Genomic DNA, 19,359 nt, shown 5'->3' on the forward strand with positions numbered 1-19,359 from the left:
TATGATCATCAGAACACGCTGCCAGTAGTTACCCAGTTCCCTCTAGCCTAAGGGGTCTCATCAGTACCAGGGAAGACATTTTGACTAATTCCAGAGAAGTAGCAGCTTTTCCTTGTAAAAGATCATTTGAAAAGAAAGATCAAGTCAAAGGTTGCAAATAAAACAGTTACCTATTGATAGGTCAGTCTGTATTTCCATTTATCTGCCTGGCTGCAGAAGGATTAAAAGGTGAACACCAGATTGCTTTCGGCTACGTTCACTGCAGCTATTTGCAAACCCTTTCTGGCTAAGGATGCTCCAGACTTCAGCTCCTCTGACCTCCAAGGAAGCAAAAGACACAAACTGCAATCAGCTCTCTGCATCTCCTGATTCAGTCAATACTGAGCTAAAATCTTTCTATTCTGGGCAGCAGCAGTATTTCCTCGTAGCGTACGCCTGCCATGTGCTGTAACACTTGCAAACACCGTGTACAGCCGTGAATGGGAGTTACACAAATGCAAAACATGGATTTGCCTTCCTGTCCCTGCCTCACCCCGGGGTGCGTGCCTGGCCCAGCTCTCATCTCCTGAAACAGAAACCGGCACTCACGGCAGCATCCCCAGCAATTCCCTGATGAAGAATCAAGCTAAGCGCAGGAGTAATATATTGCGAGTTATTTTTTAGGTTTTAGGGATAGGTTTATGAAATGCCGCTGTATTCATGGCCCTTTCTCCCGCATCTTAACGCCAGCGCTGTCCTCTCCAGAGGATTAGAGGGTTTTAAAAATGAAGCAGATGAAGAGCAGCCCTGCTGAGGTGAGCGAGGAGCCCACCCAGCACGTAGTGCACAGAGCAGGAGATGGCTGCGGGAGAGCTCCAGGCTCCAGTCCAGCCTAAGGACCTGAGCGGCGTGTGCCAGGAGGCCATCAAGGTAAATTTTCACGGCCCCTGTCACAGAGAATGACACGTGGCCATTTACTGCTGAGCATCCCCTTATGGTCGGTAGAAAGTGGAATCAGCAAGAAATGGCCTTTCCATTGCCGGTCCTGGGTGGTGACTTGACACCTATTGACATGCAGAGAGAGGCGAGCGGAGCCCGCAGAGGATGCGAGCGGAGTTTTGCTCCCCCTGCGCAAAGGAAGCGCTGGACAAAAATCAATGTCGCTGCCCACCGATCGTTACAACCTCCGAGCCCCGGCCCTTGCTGCGAGAGGGAAGGGTTAGTGGCTCGCACGAACCCCGTGCAGCTCCTTGCCTGCCAACCTGCTCGGATGCCTTTTGGTGTCCTGTTCTCCTTTCTCTTCAGGTTTTAATTATTTTTATGTAACAGGTGGGTTCTCGTAGGAGCCTGGCTTTCCAGCAGAGAAGTTCTTACAGTGACTATATTGCTTTCTTAGGTGTCTTTCAAAACAGCAGGGTACTGTCCGTGCAGTTAAACTAAAGTTACTCAGAATTAAGCACAGCCCGGCAGGACGTCTGCGCTGCGCAGACAACTGAAATCAAAATTAAAGACACACAAACATCCCTCCATGCTTAAGGCAGCCAGACAAGAGGGAGCCGGAGGATGTCCCCGTGCGGGGCATCGCTGCGGGCAGGCGGTGGAGGAGAGTCCCGGTGAAAGTCAGGACCCTGTAAGACGGCGAGTGTTCCCTATGGGGCCGTACTGGTACCGGGGTGGCATTGCACAGCCCGCGGGATCGCGCGCTACGGTTGTCACAACTTTGAGGAGCGCTCGCAGAGAGTTCTGCAAAAGGAGGCGTCTGGGGGATTGCAGGAATTGTTTGGACGACTGTCTTTTCTGTTTTACAGCAATTCTAGTCACATCTGGCTGCTCCCTTCTGGTTAGGAAGCGTTTTGCTGCTTATTACAGTTGGGGGTTTTGCTTTTTCCACGGTTTCTGAACCTTCTCCTATTCATGTCAATGCCTTCCTGGCAGGGTCACCTGAAAAATGAATTGTACTTTCCCTTCTGGCAGGGCAGGAGGAGTGGTGGGGGCAGAAAGACAGATGGATAAGTAAATAAAAGCCTGAATGAATCTACAGGCGTGACTGAAGACTAATAGGGAACAGATCTTTTAACCAAGGATGTCGCGGGAAGGGTGAGACTTCAAAGATCACATCCAGGGCATGGCACGGAGCAGCTAAATGCAGATTTCAAATAAGCGGGGTTCGCAGGACAGGCACGACTGGGGAACGGCAAAGCTGCACGGGCTGCGCGGGGCAGAGGGGTGACGCAGCATTACTTCGCCATCCCACCCTCCCAGGGAGGAGGAGGAGGAGGAGGAGGAGGAGGAGGAGGATGGCACAGCTGGCAGGGTGCTCCCAGGTATTGAGTTATTCTGAAATGCTGAAGCACTTCTTTGATACCGAGCAGGGACCTCTGAGAATTTCCCTTTCAAGCGTCGGCGTTTTGCACACAGGATAAAATTATGCAGGTTTTGCGGTGGGCAATTTTACACACAGGGTGGGCGGCGGGGGAGCAAGCAAACACCAAAGCCCCTGCTCCAAATCGGTTTGCAGCTCCAGGGGTTTCCAAATCATTCTAGCAAAAGCAAGGAGAGGTGTCCGTGGGAGACCGCCTGCGAGCCACCAGCCATTATGGAATGGCTTGCTGCTCCTTGACACCCCGGTGAGAGCTCCCCGTACCCGGCCGGCGGCACAGGGAGCCCTTTCCCCCCCCCCCAGAGGTGTCGAGACAATATTTCTCGTTCAGACAACGCTCTTTGATGCAGGGCCGAGCTCTTAGCCCATATTGATGGGTCAGGGGTATTTTTATTTGGCGTCAGCATTGTTTCATCAGCTAATAGAGCTTGTTGATTTTGGCACGGGTACATGAAAGGAAAAGGCTTTATTTATTCATTACACATTCAGCCAAATTTGATGTTTAGTTTAATTCTTAGCTAAACTTTTCTGAATGACATGTGGTTATAAGGCTTGTACTAAAGAACTATTTCTCTTATTAGACTGGATGCTAAAATTGGAAAAAGCAGACAAACTTCTGGGCACAGAAACCCTTTTCCCCACGTTCTTAGCCCATCTCACATACAGCTCTACCCAACCATACCTTCATACCCCTGTTCCCATGCAAGCAAAGGATTGTGGGTTTGGGGACGATTAAAACCAAAGTAAAAGTTTTTGCAGTAAGAAGGAAAATAGAGTTACTTCAGAAATGCTCTCCCAAAAGCATTTTTAATGATGCAGCATGATCTGGTGGTTTAAGGATGGATTCATCCCTTCTGGTACCCCGAGCAGAGACAAAACCCACAGCCCTTCCCCAGCCCACGGGAGGTGCCGGCGCTGCTCCCGCGCCGTGTTTCAGGTAGGAGAATCGGAGGGCAGAGCACGAGGGGTCCTCAGCCCTGCGACCACCCCAGGGTTCAAGGGCAGCTTTTGGGCTGAGCAGAGCCCATATACAAGTCAAATGGAAAATACTTTCCAAGAAAAGTGGATGTTCTCCCTCCTCCTCGAATAAATCAGCACTACCCGCTGTTGGTTGCAACCCATCCTTGGCCTTAGCAGAGGGGTGGGAGCCAGAGCTCCCCTTTGCCCTTCCTTACGGGACCTATATGGCACTGGGGACAATTCCTTTGCCAAAATTCAGCAGCACAAATAATCCACTCTCCGCTCTCAGATTGCCCATGACATCTCAGTCAGGGATGTGAGGATGGAAAGCCACGTCTTTCTTTTCACATCTGTAAAGTGCTAACAGCCCCTGTTCCCACTTAAACCCTCCAGTACATTAACACCTGGAACATAGTCCCCTTTCCTTTGAGGAGAGCCTGGAAAAGGCAACCACTGCCATTTCCATCCCAATGAAAGTTTCCCTAATCCACCTCTTGCACCCGTCGCAGCATCGCTTTCAAGCGTGGGAGAACGGGCTGGGGCCTTTTGGGTTTGTTCCCACCTTTAATCACTTCTCAGCATCAGGGTTGCTGCAGAGAACGCTATGTGAAGTCAAGATCAGCGGCTCCTTGCCCTTGGGGCCAGACCCTTGGATTGCATGTTATTAGCTGCTCAGCAAATTACACACTACTCTCCTGCCACAGAGGCTACTCCGGAGTGTGGCAGGATCTCGGTGTTACAAAAGCAGAGGTTTTACAGAAAATGAAAGAATACAATTCAACTTTAAATTAGCGAGTGCTGAGCAAACGGGATTTCCCCTCACAGTCCATAGCAATTTCCTTAAATGCCCAGTTCGGGATTCATCTTCTTGTAAAGTGGGATGCTGCTCCCCTAACAAGGATCATTTCTACTTGCTAATGGAAAGGACACAGCGATAAAAATCAAGCTGTCAAGTAGATTTAATTGGTGGAGTGAGCAGAAAGTTTACCTTGAATGAGACTGGGAAGAATAAACTGCTTTTAAGAGAAGCTTTGCTCTTCAAAGGGAACAGCATCCAGATGGGAAAAGCTGGAAAGAACTGACTCTGAAGGCTTGCTGGGGAGCGTGGCCAGAGCTGGGAAAGCAGCTCTTACGCTCACTCATACACCAGCTCCACGTATGAGTTTTCCACAAGCAACTTTTGAAGCTGAAGGGATTCAAGGAAGTCCTTCCTATTTATTTTTTTTTTTTTAAATCCATATTGTATTCTATAGCAGATATGATCTCCCATTAAACCTTAAAAGGAATTCTCCCTACAGACACCACGGCCCGAGTGGGAAGGAGCACTCTCCTACCACACTCTGGCTTCCCTAAGTGAAAGTCCAGTTTTGACCTTAGTTGAGCCCAGTTACAGTTTCAGACCCCAAACAACCTTTTTACTGTCAGGATTTTGAGGTGCGGGGCTTAGACTGACCCAGCCCCACATCCCTGCCTTTTGTCCCACACGAGTGACAGCCCCGTCCCCGCTGTTCCCCCTCCGGCAGCGCTGCAAGCTGCGGAGCTGCAGTCGGTTGGACCAGTTCACTGATCCGTCTGAAAATCAATCACCTCTGCAAAACGACCCAAACCGCTTCTCTTTCCGCTCCCGCAGCAGCTGCGGGGCTGAGCGCTCGGCTGCAGCGCTGAATGCAGCAACAGCTGCGTCGTCCGCAGCAGCGACAGGCGGCAAACTGCAGAAGTGGGGTTGCAAAATCACGTACGGCACTGGACGGGCATCTCTCCCCCTACGGTTACGTGCCGGGTCAGCGCAACGATGAGCAAGCAGTCCTGATGTCCTCAACGGGGACCATCCAAGTTCTGCACCTGGTTCACGCCATGGTTTTGGAGAAACCAAAGTGGAAACGTGCCCGAGCAGCACCAAAACCCCTGCCCATGGCACAAGCGGCTCAGCAGGATACAGAGCTTACAGCGATGCAGGGACGGACGGGGGGTCCTGAGGTTAATGAATTCCTCCTCTGACCTAGATGGTGAGCTCCACCAAGCGTGAGCAACAGCAGCTCGGCAATGCTTGGCTAGCAGAGCCCGAATTTCTGACTTGCTGGAGTTATTATGCACGTGGGCTGTTGCTGACCTGCTTAGTGGGAGTTCTCCGCTGAGATGGTGCGAGCATCGCTGCTGCTTCTGCCACCCTCTCGAAGGTGTCCATCTCCCCAGGCACGCAGCCTGCAGTGCTGAATACGTCCCGGGTGTTACTGAGGCAGTTCAACACAGTACGCGGGTTCCTGTGCTGGAAAACACCGAAGGGGTTTTTTTCTCCACGGACCGCATACCACTTCTCCGCAACCATCCAGGAGATGTCTTTGGGGAGAAGCTGATGCCTGCAAAGCCCTGGCTAAAGACCCACTGGCAAACAGCAGTTTGGACTTCCAGCCTTCGCCCCAGGCAGCCGTGCCATCCCCCGCAGCCTCAGACGCTTCCCACGAGGTTCCCACAAGTCCCCCCGTCTTTCAAGCAGGCTCACCGCGACCCACAGAAGGTGCACGTTGCAGCGTTGACCCCCACTTGCCCTGCTCCACTGCCCCAACCTGCACTTGCTCCAGCGTTTGGCACCGATGCCTCTGCGCATCTGCCCTGAGCTACGAGCAGGCAGGCTTAGCGAAACCCGTGGCTTTTGGCTCTGGGGGGGTTTCTCCATTGATCAGCCGTCCCCGAGCAGGCTCCAGTCTCAAGAGGGAACTGGCCAGGGCTGCTCGTCCAGGAGATCTGTGGGTGCAGGCACGCAGCGATGCAGAGCCACCAGGTCGGGTCTCATCCCAGCTGGCTCCCACCTCTCCCACTTGCTCACATCTGTGGAGAAGCCAGTAACGCAGCAGCCTCCCCTCCCCGGAGCAACTCCAGCCCCATCCACCTCCCACAAGCCGCACGGGAAGGCGAGGACCAGCGTGCGATTAGAGCGGTGCGGTGATGGGCGCTGGAGCGGGCAGCAGGGTCGCACATCCATGAGCAGTGCCGGGCGGCTCCAGCGCCCACGTGCCCGTAGCTCAGGACCAGCACCCATTCTCAGGACCAGCACCCATTTTGCTGCACCCTCCAGGGTGGGCAATGGGACTCTGCTCCCCCGGCGCTGAGCACCGCGTGGATGCTACCGCTGCCGTGTCCCAGTCCTGCCCTCGGCACCTCCGCATCCCTCTTGGGGAGAATATCCCAAAGGGAGAACTAGCACAGGCTCAACTGGTTTTTACTCCCAGCCAAAGGGTTTGCAAGGCCCCATCCCCTGGCCGAATCGGCTGCTTCAAGCTCCACGGTGCTGCCATTAAGGGGGTTTTGGGGAGCCCTCTAAAAGGAGAGGATCGCAGTCCTGCCCTCGGGGACAGCCAGGGCACGTTTCGGGCTGACCACAGCACGGTCCCGGCCACCAACAGGCACCTGCTGAATTGTTGCCCTAAAATAGAGCATAAAGCAGGCAAATACTTTGCATGCAGCAGCAAAAGCAGACTGCTTGATGCAGCAGACACAGGAGCCCTGATCGGAGGGCAGGGCTGGGTGCGGGGGTATCCACCACCCAACCATGTTCTCCCCACAAAGGCTTTGGGGGGAGATCTGCACCTCCAGTTGGGGACCACAGCAGAGCCTCCGCTCCTTCGCCTTTCCCACCCCCAGCCTCCGCGTCCTGCCCTCCCCCATTCAAACTATCAGGGCCTCTCTTACAGAATAAAATATTAATAGCAGCGTAGCAAGCCTCTCTGCAAAGGCTGCATGTATTGAGCTTACAACGCGCACAAGCTTTTAGAGAGCAGGACACTTTTCCTACTTCCTAAGCATTTTCTTCGTCCTGAATCAATAATGGATTCGGAGCCCAGCACACAGGTCGCTGCTGTTGGGCTCCTGCTGGTAGGGGCTGCGTGAGGCTGCGGACGTGGATACATCTCTCTAGCAAGATGCAAGGGCTTAATAATCTGGCAGAGTAGGGATGGGGCAGGATCCAAGCAGCTTAATTTGTAGACAAGCTTCAGGGAAGTGCCCTGGGAAGAGCAAAGCTTGCAACTCTTGGGTACAGAAAGTCCAGTTTTGGAGACAAGCTAAAAAGCAGTCAATGGGATTAAATGCCCACGTCTTTGAACGCATGCCCGCGGTTGCTGGCTGGGGGGTGTCTGGTTCATCAGCTTCTGATCTCGGCTCTAGGTAACCCTGTAATCCACAAATTTACAAAAGAAGCGGTTGCAGGGGTACAGCCCCGGCGGGGAGGTGGGTGCGGAGGTGAGCCCAGGACGCCAGGAGGGATGGGGTTAGAGCAGCTCACCGGGGGATTAGCAGTTCACAAAGAAAGAGCTGCTCAAAAATTATTCCATGGGAGGCCGGGCTGCGGGCGATGCGTGTGTGTGCCCAGCACAGACAAGATTATCTGCTTAGGAGTGGAATTTTCCGGGCGGTGTTAACCCCTGCGTTGCCCACAGATGGGCTGCGCACACGTCTTTTGGGACAAGGTGCTGGGCAGCAGATGCCGAGCTGCTGCCCAACCATCCCAGGGCTTTGGAAATGGAAGTGCTGCCCCAAGGTCACCCTGCAAACGGCATGCTCGGGGCCCTTCTTGGAGAGGTCACCTGTTGATTTCAGTCTGGAGGTTAAAATTCATTGTGTCACCAGATTTTTCTGACCGTTTCTGGCTTAGCCAGAGTGGGCGTGAAGGGATTTGCGTCTGTGCACGAGCAGCGCCGGCTGCGTTGCGAGGGTGGACAGGTAACTTGGGTCAGTCCTTGTACGTGATGGGCAGTATCTCCCTCCGGATCTTCCCTTTGCAGACAGGATGCTGGATGTCAGCATCCTGCAGAGGTTGGATCATCTACGGTGCAAAGAGCAGTTCAGACCCTTTTCACAGACATACTAAGCAGACCATGGGGAGAGTTTCAGAGACAGCGTGGGGTGAGAGCGGAGATTTCCTTCACCCTCACGGTTTGCTTTGACCGTCACATCAAAACCGGGTGAAGGAGCCACTACATTGCCCAGCTGCAGGTGCCTGGGGGAGCTCGATCTTCGGAAAGGTGGAACCCCCAACACTCCCAGTGAAGCCCAGACCTGCTCCTGAAATCCCTCTCTGCCTCAGTTTCCCCACCTGGAGAAAGGACATTGCACTGCCACCACATGACCCTGTCTGGCAGTGATGCTTCCCCATAGCTGGTGGAGAGCAGGGCACAATGCTGAGCTAGGATGAAATACGAACGAGATGCTTCTCGAATTCAGAAGCAGGCTGGAGGGGGAAGGGGAAGAGCAGCCGTGAGTAGGGGTTGAATCTCTTCTCCGGCGGACAGACGGGCCCAAGGGAGCCCGAGAGCCTTGAACAAGCGGCACGCTGTTCGGTGAATGAGTATCTGCTTCAGGCCAAAGGAAAGAGGCAAAAAGCAAAGCAAAATGTCTTGCTGAGCGCATCCCGGCGTGGGCTCACTAAGAGCCGTGCCGCGAAGCCGGCGGTGCCGGTTTCTGCTGACTCACGCTCTCCCAAATCCCGCACGCAGGCAAAGCGTGTCCTACCGCCCGTGCCGAGGGGTGACCTTGCTCTCGGACAACCTCCGATCCGGGAGGAAGGGGAAGGAAGCAGAGGAGCAATCAATCCCCCAAACCACGGCCCCGGGGGGGAGACGGAAAGAGTGACATTTGGCTGAGCCAGAATTAGCAGCAGATCTGTGGAGGGACCCCATTTCCACCCTATTAATAATTCATTCCAGCTCTGCCTTTACCTGCTCGTAAACAGCAAACAGCTTGTTAGCGAGGATGGTTTTCTCTCCCTTTGCTGTCTCTGCCCTAATAAAAGCCCCTTGCAGATGGCTGGGGGGAGGGAGGAGGCGAGGGAAGGGCACACAAGCGAGCGAACCACCCCACCAGCCCACCCTGAGCTTCCCATCCCATGCCATCCCATCCCACCCCATCCCATCCCATCCCATCCCCGCAAGGCTCCCTGCCCCGGAGCCCGCTGCCTCCCACCCGGAGCTGCCCTTCCCCTGCAGAGGTGAAGCTGTGAAATAAGCCCCTCACTGAACCACGGATGCCTTGCCAGAACCTGCCTACACACACAGGCCCTTTAAAAACATCTCTTTGGAGGGTTACCATGAAGAAAGAGGAGAGCGATGCCTGCGGGGTGTGCGGACGAGGGGTTTGCTGGAGCATTCCAGAGCACCCGAGTGGTTCTCAGGAAGCAGCCTCGCGGGCAACCCCTGGGAAAACTGTCTTCTACCATAGGAGACAGCTTCTGGATTATCTAAAATATAGAGAGCTTGACCAAAGTGGTATTTAAAAAACCCAAAAGAATAAAACAGAGCGTCTTGAAGAAAGCTATAAAGGTTTCCTTTTGAAAAGGCACATTTTGCACTGAGAGCACCCCCAGCATCAACACAGTCCGATGCTGCAGCGCTTGGTCCCATCCAGGACCCTTCCCTGCAAGCCAACAGGCATCCCAAAACGGCGCAGGCAAAGCTGTTCCCGAGACAGTTGCCGGCTTCAAGTCACGGCCATGCTGTGGGGAAAGCCCACTTGGGCACCCGGGGACGGGGTAATTAGCGCAAGAGGAGCGGACCCCGGCCAGGCAGCTCCGCGTGGCCTCCCCATGGCTCCCAGTATCCCCCCATATCCCCCGGAGCATTGAGCGAGGAGGGCACCGACCTTCACCCGGGCTCACGGAGAAGGGCCAGTGCGGGCTGTTTGGCTCAAGAGGGGCCTCGTATTTCTCCTCAATTATCTCCGTGCTCCCAGCCGTCTCTGCCGGTGAGTTATGCCACTTGCCAGCTGTTGGAAATAATCGCTGTAAATTAATTACGGTTGTTTCACCCCTCTGATCCCTCCCAGCCCATGAATAGAGTGAAAATTAATTGTCAGAGAATATTTCCAGTTCTCTGGGAGTCCCATCCTGGCCACTGGCAGGTTACGGTTTATGCCCTGAAGCATGAGATTTAATTACCCACAAATGTTATTTTTGATCATAAAATCACCTTGTCTTTTCATAAATCCAGATAGAGCAGTTGAACCCTCAGGTCAGAAGCAGCAAGAGTGGAAAACACACCGTAATAACGTTAGGACGAGCCTGCGTTTTCTCCCGGGTAAAAGCAATTCTGTTCGGGAAAGAGCATCGCATCCTGGAGCGGTTATTGGAAGAAAAACCAAGGAAGTTTCCTGAAACGCACATTGCTCGGTGTGGCCCTTGTCAAAAATTTGTATTGCAGAAAATAGATTTAACTCGGTATCAGTAGGGAGGATAAAGGCAGTCGTCACTAGGGCTGGGTTGGGGGTGGCATCTTCCCCACTCAGCGGGTTATTTCCCGGTGCTGAGTCACGGTGCTGGCAGGGACCAGAGTGAACCCACAGCTCGGCCGGGACGGGGACGGGGACTGAGATCCCTGCGAAGCCCAGGCAGAGCCAGGGAAGCCGGAGCAGGGGATGGAGGCGAAGCAAAGCCCCACGGCTCAGTCTTGGTGTGAATTGGGGGAAGTCGGCTGAGCGTAAAGAAGCAGGAAAGCAAATGCGCCGAGATGATCGTTTCAGCTTTATCCTTCAGCCTACTGAGCGAACGGATCCAACTTGGTGCTGGACAGGGAAAGGGAGGGGGAGAAAATAAAACTTAGGGGGAAATGTGTTCCAGAACACCTGCAGGAGAGGCAGGGATGGAGCAGGCTGGCCCCCGGTCCCCTCCGTGGGTTAGGGACCCCCGTCTCCCATGGCCATCAGTCCTCCCCGTGACGGACAGGTTGTTCAGAGAAGGGGAGGCTGCAGGACACCCGCGGTGGCACCGGTCCACGGCAGGAACTTTAGCAGGGCAGGAGGGATCAGGTGCACGCGAGGATTTTGCCAATGCGGTTGTTTTGCAGGATCTGGACGAAATTTGATACCAACTTAAGGGTTTTGTTGCTGTGCAAGGCAGCGTGGGGACTTGGTGAACCTCGTCAGCTGACCTTTAAGTGGAAAATCAAAGGCAGGGTCATAGGTGCCCCGTGAGAAGCGAAAGGGTTTTGGGATGCACCCGAGAGCTCCTTAAGCATCTTGGCTGGACAGGGTGGGTGCCAAGGAGGGAATTGTCCCCTCTTGGGTGGAGGTGGAGGTTCAGACCACGGTTTCCTTGGCCACAAGCACTCCCGAGGAGGAGGGAGGGAGGTTTCTGTGCTGTCGCCTGCCCCACTGGAATCGCTGCAGCAACCACCCAACTCGCTGGCCAGCAAAACGCCGCTTACGCACACGGAGGTTTTTCCCCTGAATTACTCGTGCCGCTCAGCAAAACTGGATGAAAACCTACAGAGAAGAGAGGCAGCACCATGCAAACCCTCCTCACCTACAGCGGTGGCGGTGCCGGCTCCTGCTGAGAGCCCTGCCAGGGCCAGGAGGGACAGCCTTCGGCCGACCCCAGACCTTCTGCTGTCTGCTCGAGGAGCCTGGTCACAAAGCGGATCTCTCATTTCTGAGTCTGCAGGAACTCCTTCTCGTGTCGAGGGAGCCAGACCCAGCTCTTCAGGCTCTTTAGGCTATGGAAGGGGTGATAAAACAGCCCCCCCCGGTCCCAACCATCGTCAGTGCTTGCAGGAGAGCCTGGAAACACTCAAGGTCTGAGAGCTCTGTGGTTGGGTTTGAGAGCCAGTTCTTGGGGAAAAAACACACTACAGAGGAAAGGACCCAAGAGAAACCCACACAACAGCATAGATCTTTGTGCCAAAGAAATGCATTTAACTTTTTTTCCCCTTTTGATAAAAATCTTCCTATAAAATGCCAAAGATTTCCACCCTCCCACCCCCCAAAAAAATACAAAGTTTGGATTTCTGAAACTAGTCCAAGTTGATGAGACCTTGTCATTACTCTTTCTAAGAGACTGACTGTAATTAAAAACAAGTTGGTCCCAAGGTGACCTAAGTTTTAGCGGAGGCGTTGGCTTAACACAATTCCATCAAGCAGAAGAGATCCCGGAAAGCAAAGCAACTCCAGGGAGGTTCCCTGGGCCAATACACCATTAAACAAATCACACTGGGTTATAAGAGCACAAACTTTCACATCATCTACTTATTTATCCTTGCTCAAATCTTGGGGTTTCTTTTCCCTTTAGTAGTAGTAGTATTATTATCTTTATTATTTTTCTTCATTGTGCAGCTAGTGGTTGCAATTGCTTTCCAGCTTCCCTTTGGCAAGGAGATCTCCTAAAAGCTGCAGTTTTATTTCTGTGCAGCTTTCACCATTCACAACAGATGTCTAGTTTGTTTAAAATATTCAACAGCTTAATGATTAATCAAGTAATTTCACCTACAAAAATATATAATTTTATGCTATGAGGCTTAAAAATGGCATTATCTGCCAGGAAAAAAAAGCAAAACAACTTTGTGTGCTCATTAAGAGCTCTAGAAACCAGCTGGGCTTTGTAAAACCGGGGCCTTTTATTGCGGCTGTTTTCCCCCATTCCCTCCCTCCTCAGCAAGGTGGGGAGCAGCTTCGCTGCTGCGGCATCCTGGATTCCTGTCATCATGCCTTGTCAGACCAATATCTTGTTTCTTAAGAAATCCTCCTCAAGGAGCAAGTCCCCGCTGTCACCTTCAGAAAGTCACTTTTGCAGCACTTCTGCCCAGCACCGACCCCGGGCACTGAGAGGAGGCAAAACCCAAGGGCTGGGTCTGCAGTCACTTGGGCTGGGACACATTTCCAGCTCCAGAAGTGGGCCAGTGGGAACCTCGTAAGGTTCAACAAAGCCAAGTGCAAGGTCCTGCACCTCGGTCGGGGCAACCCCTGGTATCAATAGAGGCTGGGGGATGAAGGGATTGAGAGCAGTCCTGGGGAGAAGGACATGGGGGTACTGGTGGATGAAAAACTGGACATGAGCGCTCACAGCCCACAGGGCCAACCGTATCCTGGGCTGCATCCAAAGCCGCGTGGCCAGCAGGTCGAGGGAGGGGATTCTGCCCCTCAACCCCACTCTGCTGAGAGCCCACCTGCAGTACCGCGTCCAGATCTGGGGCCTCCAACATCAGAAGGACATGGACCTGTTGGAGCAGGTCCAGAGGAGGGCCATGAAGATGGTCAGAGGGGTGGAACACCTCTCCTGTGACAACAGGCTGAGGGAGTTGGGGTTGTTCAGCCTGGAGAAGAGAAGGCTCCAGGGAGACCTTATAGCAGCCTTTCAGTACTTAAATGGGGCTTATAAGAAATATGGGGACAGACGTTTTTGTAGGTCCTGTTGCAATGGGACAAGGGGTAATGGTTTTAAACTAAAGCAGAGTAGATTTAGACTAGATATAAGGAAGAAATTCTTTACAATGAGGGTGGTGAAACACTGGCACAGGTTGCCCAGAGAGGTGGTAGATGCCCCATCCCTGGAAACACTCAAGTTCAGGCTGGACGGGGCTCTGAGCAACCTGATCTCGTTGAAGATGTCCCTGCTCATTGCAGTGAGGTTGGACTAGGGGACTTTTAAAGGTCCCTTCCAACCCAAACCACTCTACGATTTGCCCCACAGAGGCACAATCCTGCTATGATGCCATTTGTTAGGACAACTTGTCCTCAGCAAGGCTCTTGCAATTTGCCCCCAGGGATTTGCCCCTGTGGGCTGAGCTGGGGCTAAGCAAGGTTGCGGTGCTCTTTGGTGCCCCCTCAAGAAATGAGCAACCAGAAGAGCATGCTGGAGAGCTGGAAACCTGCAACATCTAGTTGCCGTGAGGATGCTCATGACTGATTTAATAGCGTGAGACTCAAAGTGAACTGGTTTATTTTAAGCTCGCTGAGACCAAGTTTGCCTGGCTAATGCATTCTGACTTTTAGATTGAAGACGTAAATATCTTGAGACTTTGGACAGATTCTTTGGAGGACACACGGCTTGGAAGAGGAAACCAGATTCAAAAATAATACCTGGAATTGTTTCAACAGTGCTATAACTGATCTTACCAGGACCAACGGAGCAGCCAAAGTATGGCCATCTGTTTCCGCTCCCCCCTGCCCTCCCAGCTGACTTCAAACCATCCCACCAGCAGAAAACGCACTGAGCATCCCGCGGAGGAAGGACAATTCAATAAACCTAAAACCAAAAAGGAACACTTCATTTTATGAGAGGAAGCCGTAGTAACGTGACTCACTCAGTGGCTTTTGAGGCTCTCCCCCCCCTTCCAGCACTGTCACTTAGAGGTTATTTTTGCGTTTGCCCTGTTACAACCAGGCAGCTCTCGAGCCGTGTGCCGCTCCAGAGCATCGGGGTGGTTAAAGATATCTTTGGGCTTGCTGCCTGCTGAGCGTGTTTACAGGTTGGGAAGTACAGGAGCCATCAGGGATCGTGAACCTCCATTCCCTGATCTCTGGGACGAGTATATGGGAGACAGGCAGAGTTTTGGCTCTGCTTCTCCCTGCTCTTGACCCACCAGATCCCCTGCCAGTGACATGTCTGGCTAGCCCTGTCCCTCCAGACAGGACACTGGGAGGGGGATTACGCTTGTCAGACTCAGTTGCTTCCCTCACTGCTGTGGGAAACCTGTCCCACCTCCCACCCTGGCCACCCTTTACTGGTCTCGGTAATGTTTTCTTACTGTGGTTTGGTCACAGAGTCCTTCCCTTGTGTAATTTGGCCACTGCTTAAGAAAGCCTCCAAAGAAAGCCTTGATAGGAGCATCACCCATAACCCTGAAGGTGAAGCTGGCCACTGCGGCCACGCCGGGGACGGCTCAAGCAGGAGATACTCAGTGGAGATTCATCTTACACAAGCTCAAGGGCTTTGGCAGCCCCGATGGCTGCCGCACACAAGAAAAGGAAGCCACACGGCAAGAGAACTCTTGCCAGGACAGCTCCGCACACTCACACTCCTGCTCAGAGCTGGTCTGAGCAGCGAGGAGGGTTTATCGAGGAGTTTTGTGCTGCCGCCTCGAGCCAGTTCCCCACCCGAGCCCACCGAGACGCTGCACTGCTGCACCCCCCTTCAGACAAGAGGTGGAAATGGACCTCTGGGATGGTCTTTTCAGGATCGTCCTATTAAGCCATCTGTATGACCACATTGGCAGTAGGACCATACTGCAACACAATATGTTGCCTCAGCACAGGAAACGTACTCCGAGCCCCCAGCACTTCAGCTGATGGGCATATTTCTTCCTTTTCCATCAGCCACCGCTGTAAAGCTGCGCTAAGAGGCAGCTACATCCCCCAGCAGGAAGCTGTGTCTCATTAGCAGAGGTAAACAATTCCTCTGAACGTGACGAGTCAGGAGAGCATATTAAATATGTCAATATCTTAGGTTTTTTTAATCCCTACTCTGAAACAGCATGTCACAGCAGGAAAGGACCCCCCAGCTCAGCTCAGAGCCCCGCCACACCCCAGCTGGCATCTCCCCTTGCTCAGGGCATCTCCCCCTCTTTGGGAGGGGAATGGGGAGCACCTGGGCAGGTGCCCTCACCCCCTGAGCAAGCCTGAGCACTCCACTGATTTCCCTTGCCCAGCTGGCACAGCTGCAAACAAGTAAAAATTAATAAAAACTATTCAGCCATTTACTTTTAAAACATTAACCAAAGCACCCATTTAGTAGCCTCCCTGCTCCGGGGATGGGCACCCCACCGGAGCTCAGCAACTCCAGCTGGAGCCCTTTTTCCTAGCACACATGGAGAGGGCAAAAGCCACACGTCGCTCAAGTTAAGGCTGGAACAGGAGGAGCAAATCCCAGCACGGCACTCGTGGCTTTACCGTTGGGCAGGTGCATGTCTGAAAGCAAGACAATGTTGAAAACAGTATGAATTTTGCCCTGTTACATCAATTGGCTTCTGCTGCTTTCCCTGGCAGCCTTGTGCGCACACACACACACACACACGCACCACCACATGCTTTATTTACAGGAGTCCCCTTTTCTCCCCAAGGCTGCCACTGCATCCCCTGCAAAGGAGCCCGGTGCTCATGTACAGATCAGCCGCTCGCTGTTTTGTTTTATCCCCGCTGCTGGCGGAGCAGCCTTCTGCCTTATTTACAGCGTGCTACTCAGACGCTGCTCAGAAGACAGAATTATTTATGTCCTTCTGAGCTTTTCTAGGCTCCTCAGTGCTGTGGCCTCCACTCGTGCAAACAGTTGCTTGCATTCAGCGCGTCTCTGAGCTGCGAGGAGGCACCAAAGGCCCATTTTACAGACATGGAGTGGGGAAGCTCTAAGTAGCTCCCAAGACTTTTGGTTGCCCAGCTGGAGGTGGCAAAGCCCAGATTTTCCAAAGCATTTCATGTTAGACAGCAGTTTCCATGTTCAAATTACAGCCCCACTTTGCACCCGAGAGCACCCACTCGTACAAGCCAGATGCCCTCCTCTGCTTTGCCCGGGCTATACACAGGGCACCCTAAAAGCAGGTCATGGGCACTTAGATGCCAGTAGATTCCCAGGTCAAAGCAAGCCCATGGTGCAGGATCAGTCCCCAGTGCCATGGACACAGGAGCACGCTTCCCCACGCTTGCAGCGGGGCCCTCCCAGCTCTGGGATGCGACCAGCCTGAGCAGACCCCAGCCTTGCACCTCGTTTGTTTGAGCCCCAGGTACCAGCACCAGCTCCCTGCGAGCCGGGGACCAGCAGCATCCTGCACCCCGGCACAGCCCCGGTGCTGCAGGAGGTCCCCAGGGCCGGACAGGAGCACGCTGCTCCCTGCACACAGCATCTTCCCACGGGCTCCCAACCACGCACAAAGCGTTCACAAACCAAACCACTAAACCCGGCTCTGTCTTACCTTGCAAGTCCGCCGTGCTCAGGAGGACCAGACCTCACACCCCAGCAGGCTCCTCGCCTCCAGCCTTCAGCTCTGAGCAGCTCCACCTGCTTTATCACCTCCTTCCTCTGCCAGGTAGCTCTGCCTCCCTTGATGAGGGTCCCACTGTTGTACCAATCCCTCTCCCTCCCCGATTCTCTGGGTTTTGAGTCCGAGAGGGAAGTAAAGCGACAGCAAAGAAAGAGATGCTTCATTTGCAAAAAAAAGATTTGCGGTGTGTTGCAGTGTTTTTGCAGACGGTCCCCACTATAACACAGCCCACGTCATCTCCAAGGCAGGTCTTGACCCACACGCTCCCAGAGGCAGACGCTGTAGGGCAAGAGAGACCCCAGCTTGTAATGAGGGGCTTTCACACATGTATGCTTGAGCAATAAACCCATTGGCACGGCTAACCCTGATGCCCCCCTCCAAAACTTCAACGTTTGGTGTGTGACCTTGACGATGTCCTTAGTGCAGTTCAGCACATGTGGATGTGTGCCTATGTCCCTGCAAAACACGCAAGCTTGGCTGGGCATTGTCACTTGGGGGCAAAATGGGATGGCTGGACCTTTTCTTCCATTGCCCAGACCTGCAGGCAACGAGTGACGTAGCAGCAGACATTGTCACCTGGATGGGATGAGCCACCCTTCCCACCGTGGTCCCTGTGGGTGGGCGAGGACCATCGCACCTCCTGCCTGCAAGGGGGGAAGGCAGCGCTGGTTGGGAAGTACCTGTCCCCGCAGGCAGCGGGGCTGTCAGGCACAGCTACTCGACTCAGTTTCTGCAAAGACAGATGTTAACTGATGTTCCCTTCTACTTGCCATGGGCTAAGGGCGCTTGGACAAGCAGCAAGTGGCTGGGGATGGAGTTTAGGCTGTGGGAGTCCCGGGTCCCTTCTGGGCGCTGGTGGGTGGGCACGGAGCCGCCTGCCCTGTTCCCTTCCCGATCCCTTGTCAGCTCAGCCTCTGGTTAGTTCGGGTAGATTGAACTGAGGAGCGACCAGCAATCGTCATCACATCAAGTTGAGCGGGTGCATCCCGAGCGTACCCCCTCTGCACGTCCCCGAGGCCAGGCTGCTGTCCCGAGGACAGCAGAGACACCGGGAGCACAAATCTCGGCTCTCTCTGCTACTGCCCGGTCCTGTCCCAGCTCGGAGCTGGGGAAACTGGGTTTTGCTCCTCTAGCCGTGCTCAGAGGTGCTCGGGGGACGGTGCGTCCCCAGCCCGTTCAGCATCAGGAGCCATGAGAGGCATGGATGCGCTTTGGGATTTTAGCCATTCGGTTCTTGCAAGGGAGCAGGGGTGAACGCAGCTTTCCATAGGCTTGTAACTCAGCCAAGCTTAAGCAAAGTTTCTCAGAGGTCGTCTCAGGGAAAGTGCTTTCCATGAAAATTGCCCCCGTGCCAAATTGAAAGGCCCTTTCCCAAAGGGCCTTTCAAAGGAAACAGCTCAGCCGTTCTTATAGCAAAGGCAAAGCCACCTCTTTCTGTCCTAAATTCATGCTCAGAAACAGCATCATCCAGAGCCAGACCCCCGGCATACTCCAGTTCAGCCCAGCAGTTAACATTTGACACAAGCAGCTAAAACCAGGGCCCGGTAACGGTGCAAGCTCGGCAGTGTGCCCGCGATGCCGATGCGATGCCCAGGCGTTGCCTTCTTCTCTCGTGACCGTTGTTGTTGTTCCAGGAGAACCCGTACCTGTGCAGCGATGAGTGCGATGCCTCCAACCCGGACCTGGCCCACCCGCCGAAACTCATGTTCGACAGCGAGGACGAAGGGCTGGCCACGTACTGGCAGAGCGTGACGTGGCGCCGGTACCCGGAGCCGCTGCTGGCCAACATCACGCTGTCCTGGAACAAGAGCATCGAGCTGACAGATGACATCGTGATAACCTTCGAGTACGGCCGACCCACCATCATGATGCTGGAGAAGTCGCTGGACAACGGGAGGACTTGGCACCCGTACCAATATTACGCAGATGACTGCATGGAGGCCTTCAGCATGCCAGCACGGAGGGTCCGGGACCTCTCCACCACCAGTGCCAACAGGGTCCTCTGCACAGAGGAGTATTCCCGCTGGGCGGGCTCCAAAAAAGAGAAGACCGTCCGGTTCGAGGTGAGGGACCGCTTTGCCATCTTTGCTGGCCCTGACCTCAAGAACATGGACAACTTGTACACCCGGCTGGAGAGCGCCAAAGGGCTCAAGGACTTCTTTACCGTGACCGACCTGCGGATGAGACTGCTGAGACCGGCCCTGGGGGGCACCTACGTGCAGAGGGAGAACTTGTACAAGTACTTCTATGCCGTCTCCAACATTGAAGTCACCGGCAGGTAACGGCTGCTGTATTTCTTTGGGCATCTCT

The 19,359-nt window shown here is 53.8% G+C and overlaps 1 protein-coding gene across 5 annotated transcripts in view; it reads left to right on the forward strand.

Moving 5' to 3' along the window:
- Nucleotides 1-19,359, forward strand: part of NTNG2 (netrin G2) — a 56,833-nt gene that overhangs the window by 5,208 nt on the left and 32,266 nt on the right. For all 5 annotated transcript variants that reach the window (XR_007509976.1, XR_007509977.1, XM_049832553.1 and 2 more), the window contains exon 3: nt 18,684-19,327. Coding sequence is in view for 3 of the 5 variants with exons in the window: in XM_049832553.1 (XP_049688510.1) it covers nt 18,684-19,327 (644 nt within the window). In the remaining 2 variants the exon portion in view is untranslated. The remainder of the gene's footprint in view (nt 1-18,683; nt 19,328-19,359) is intronic.

Source organism: Accipiter gentilis, chromosome 29 (assembly GCF_929443795.1).
Source record: "Accipiter gentilis chromosome 29, bAccGen1.1, whole genome shotgun sequence".
Taxonomy (NCBI): Eukaryota; Metazoa; Chordata; class Aves; order Accipitriformes; family Accipitridae; genus Astur; species Astur gentilis.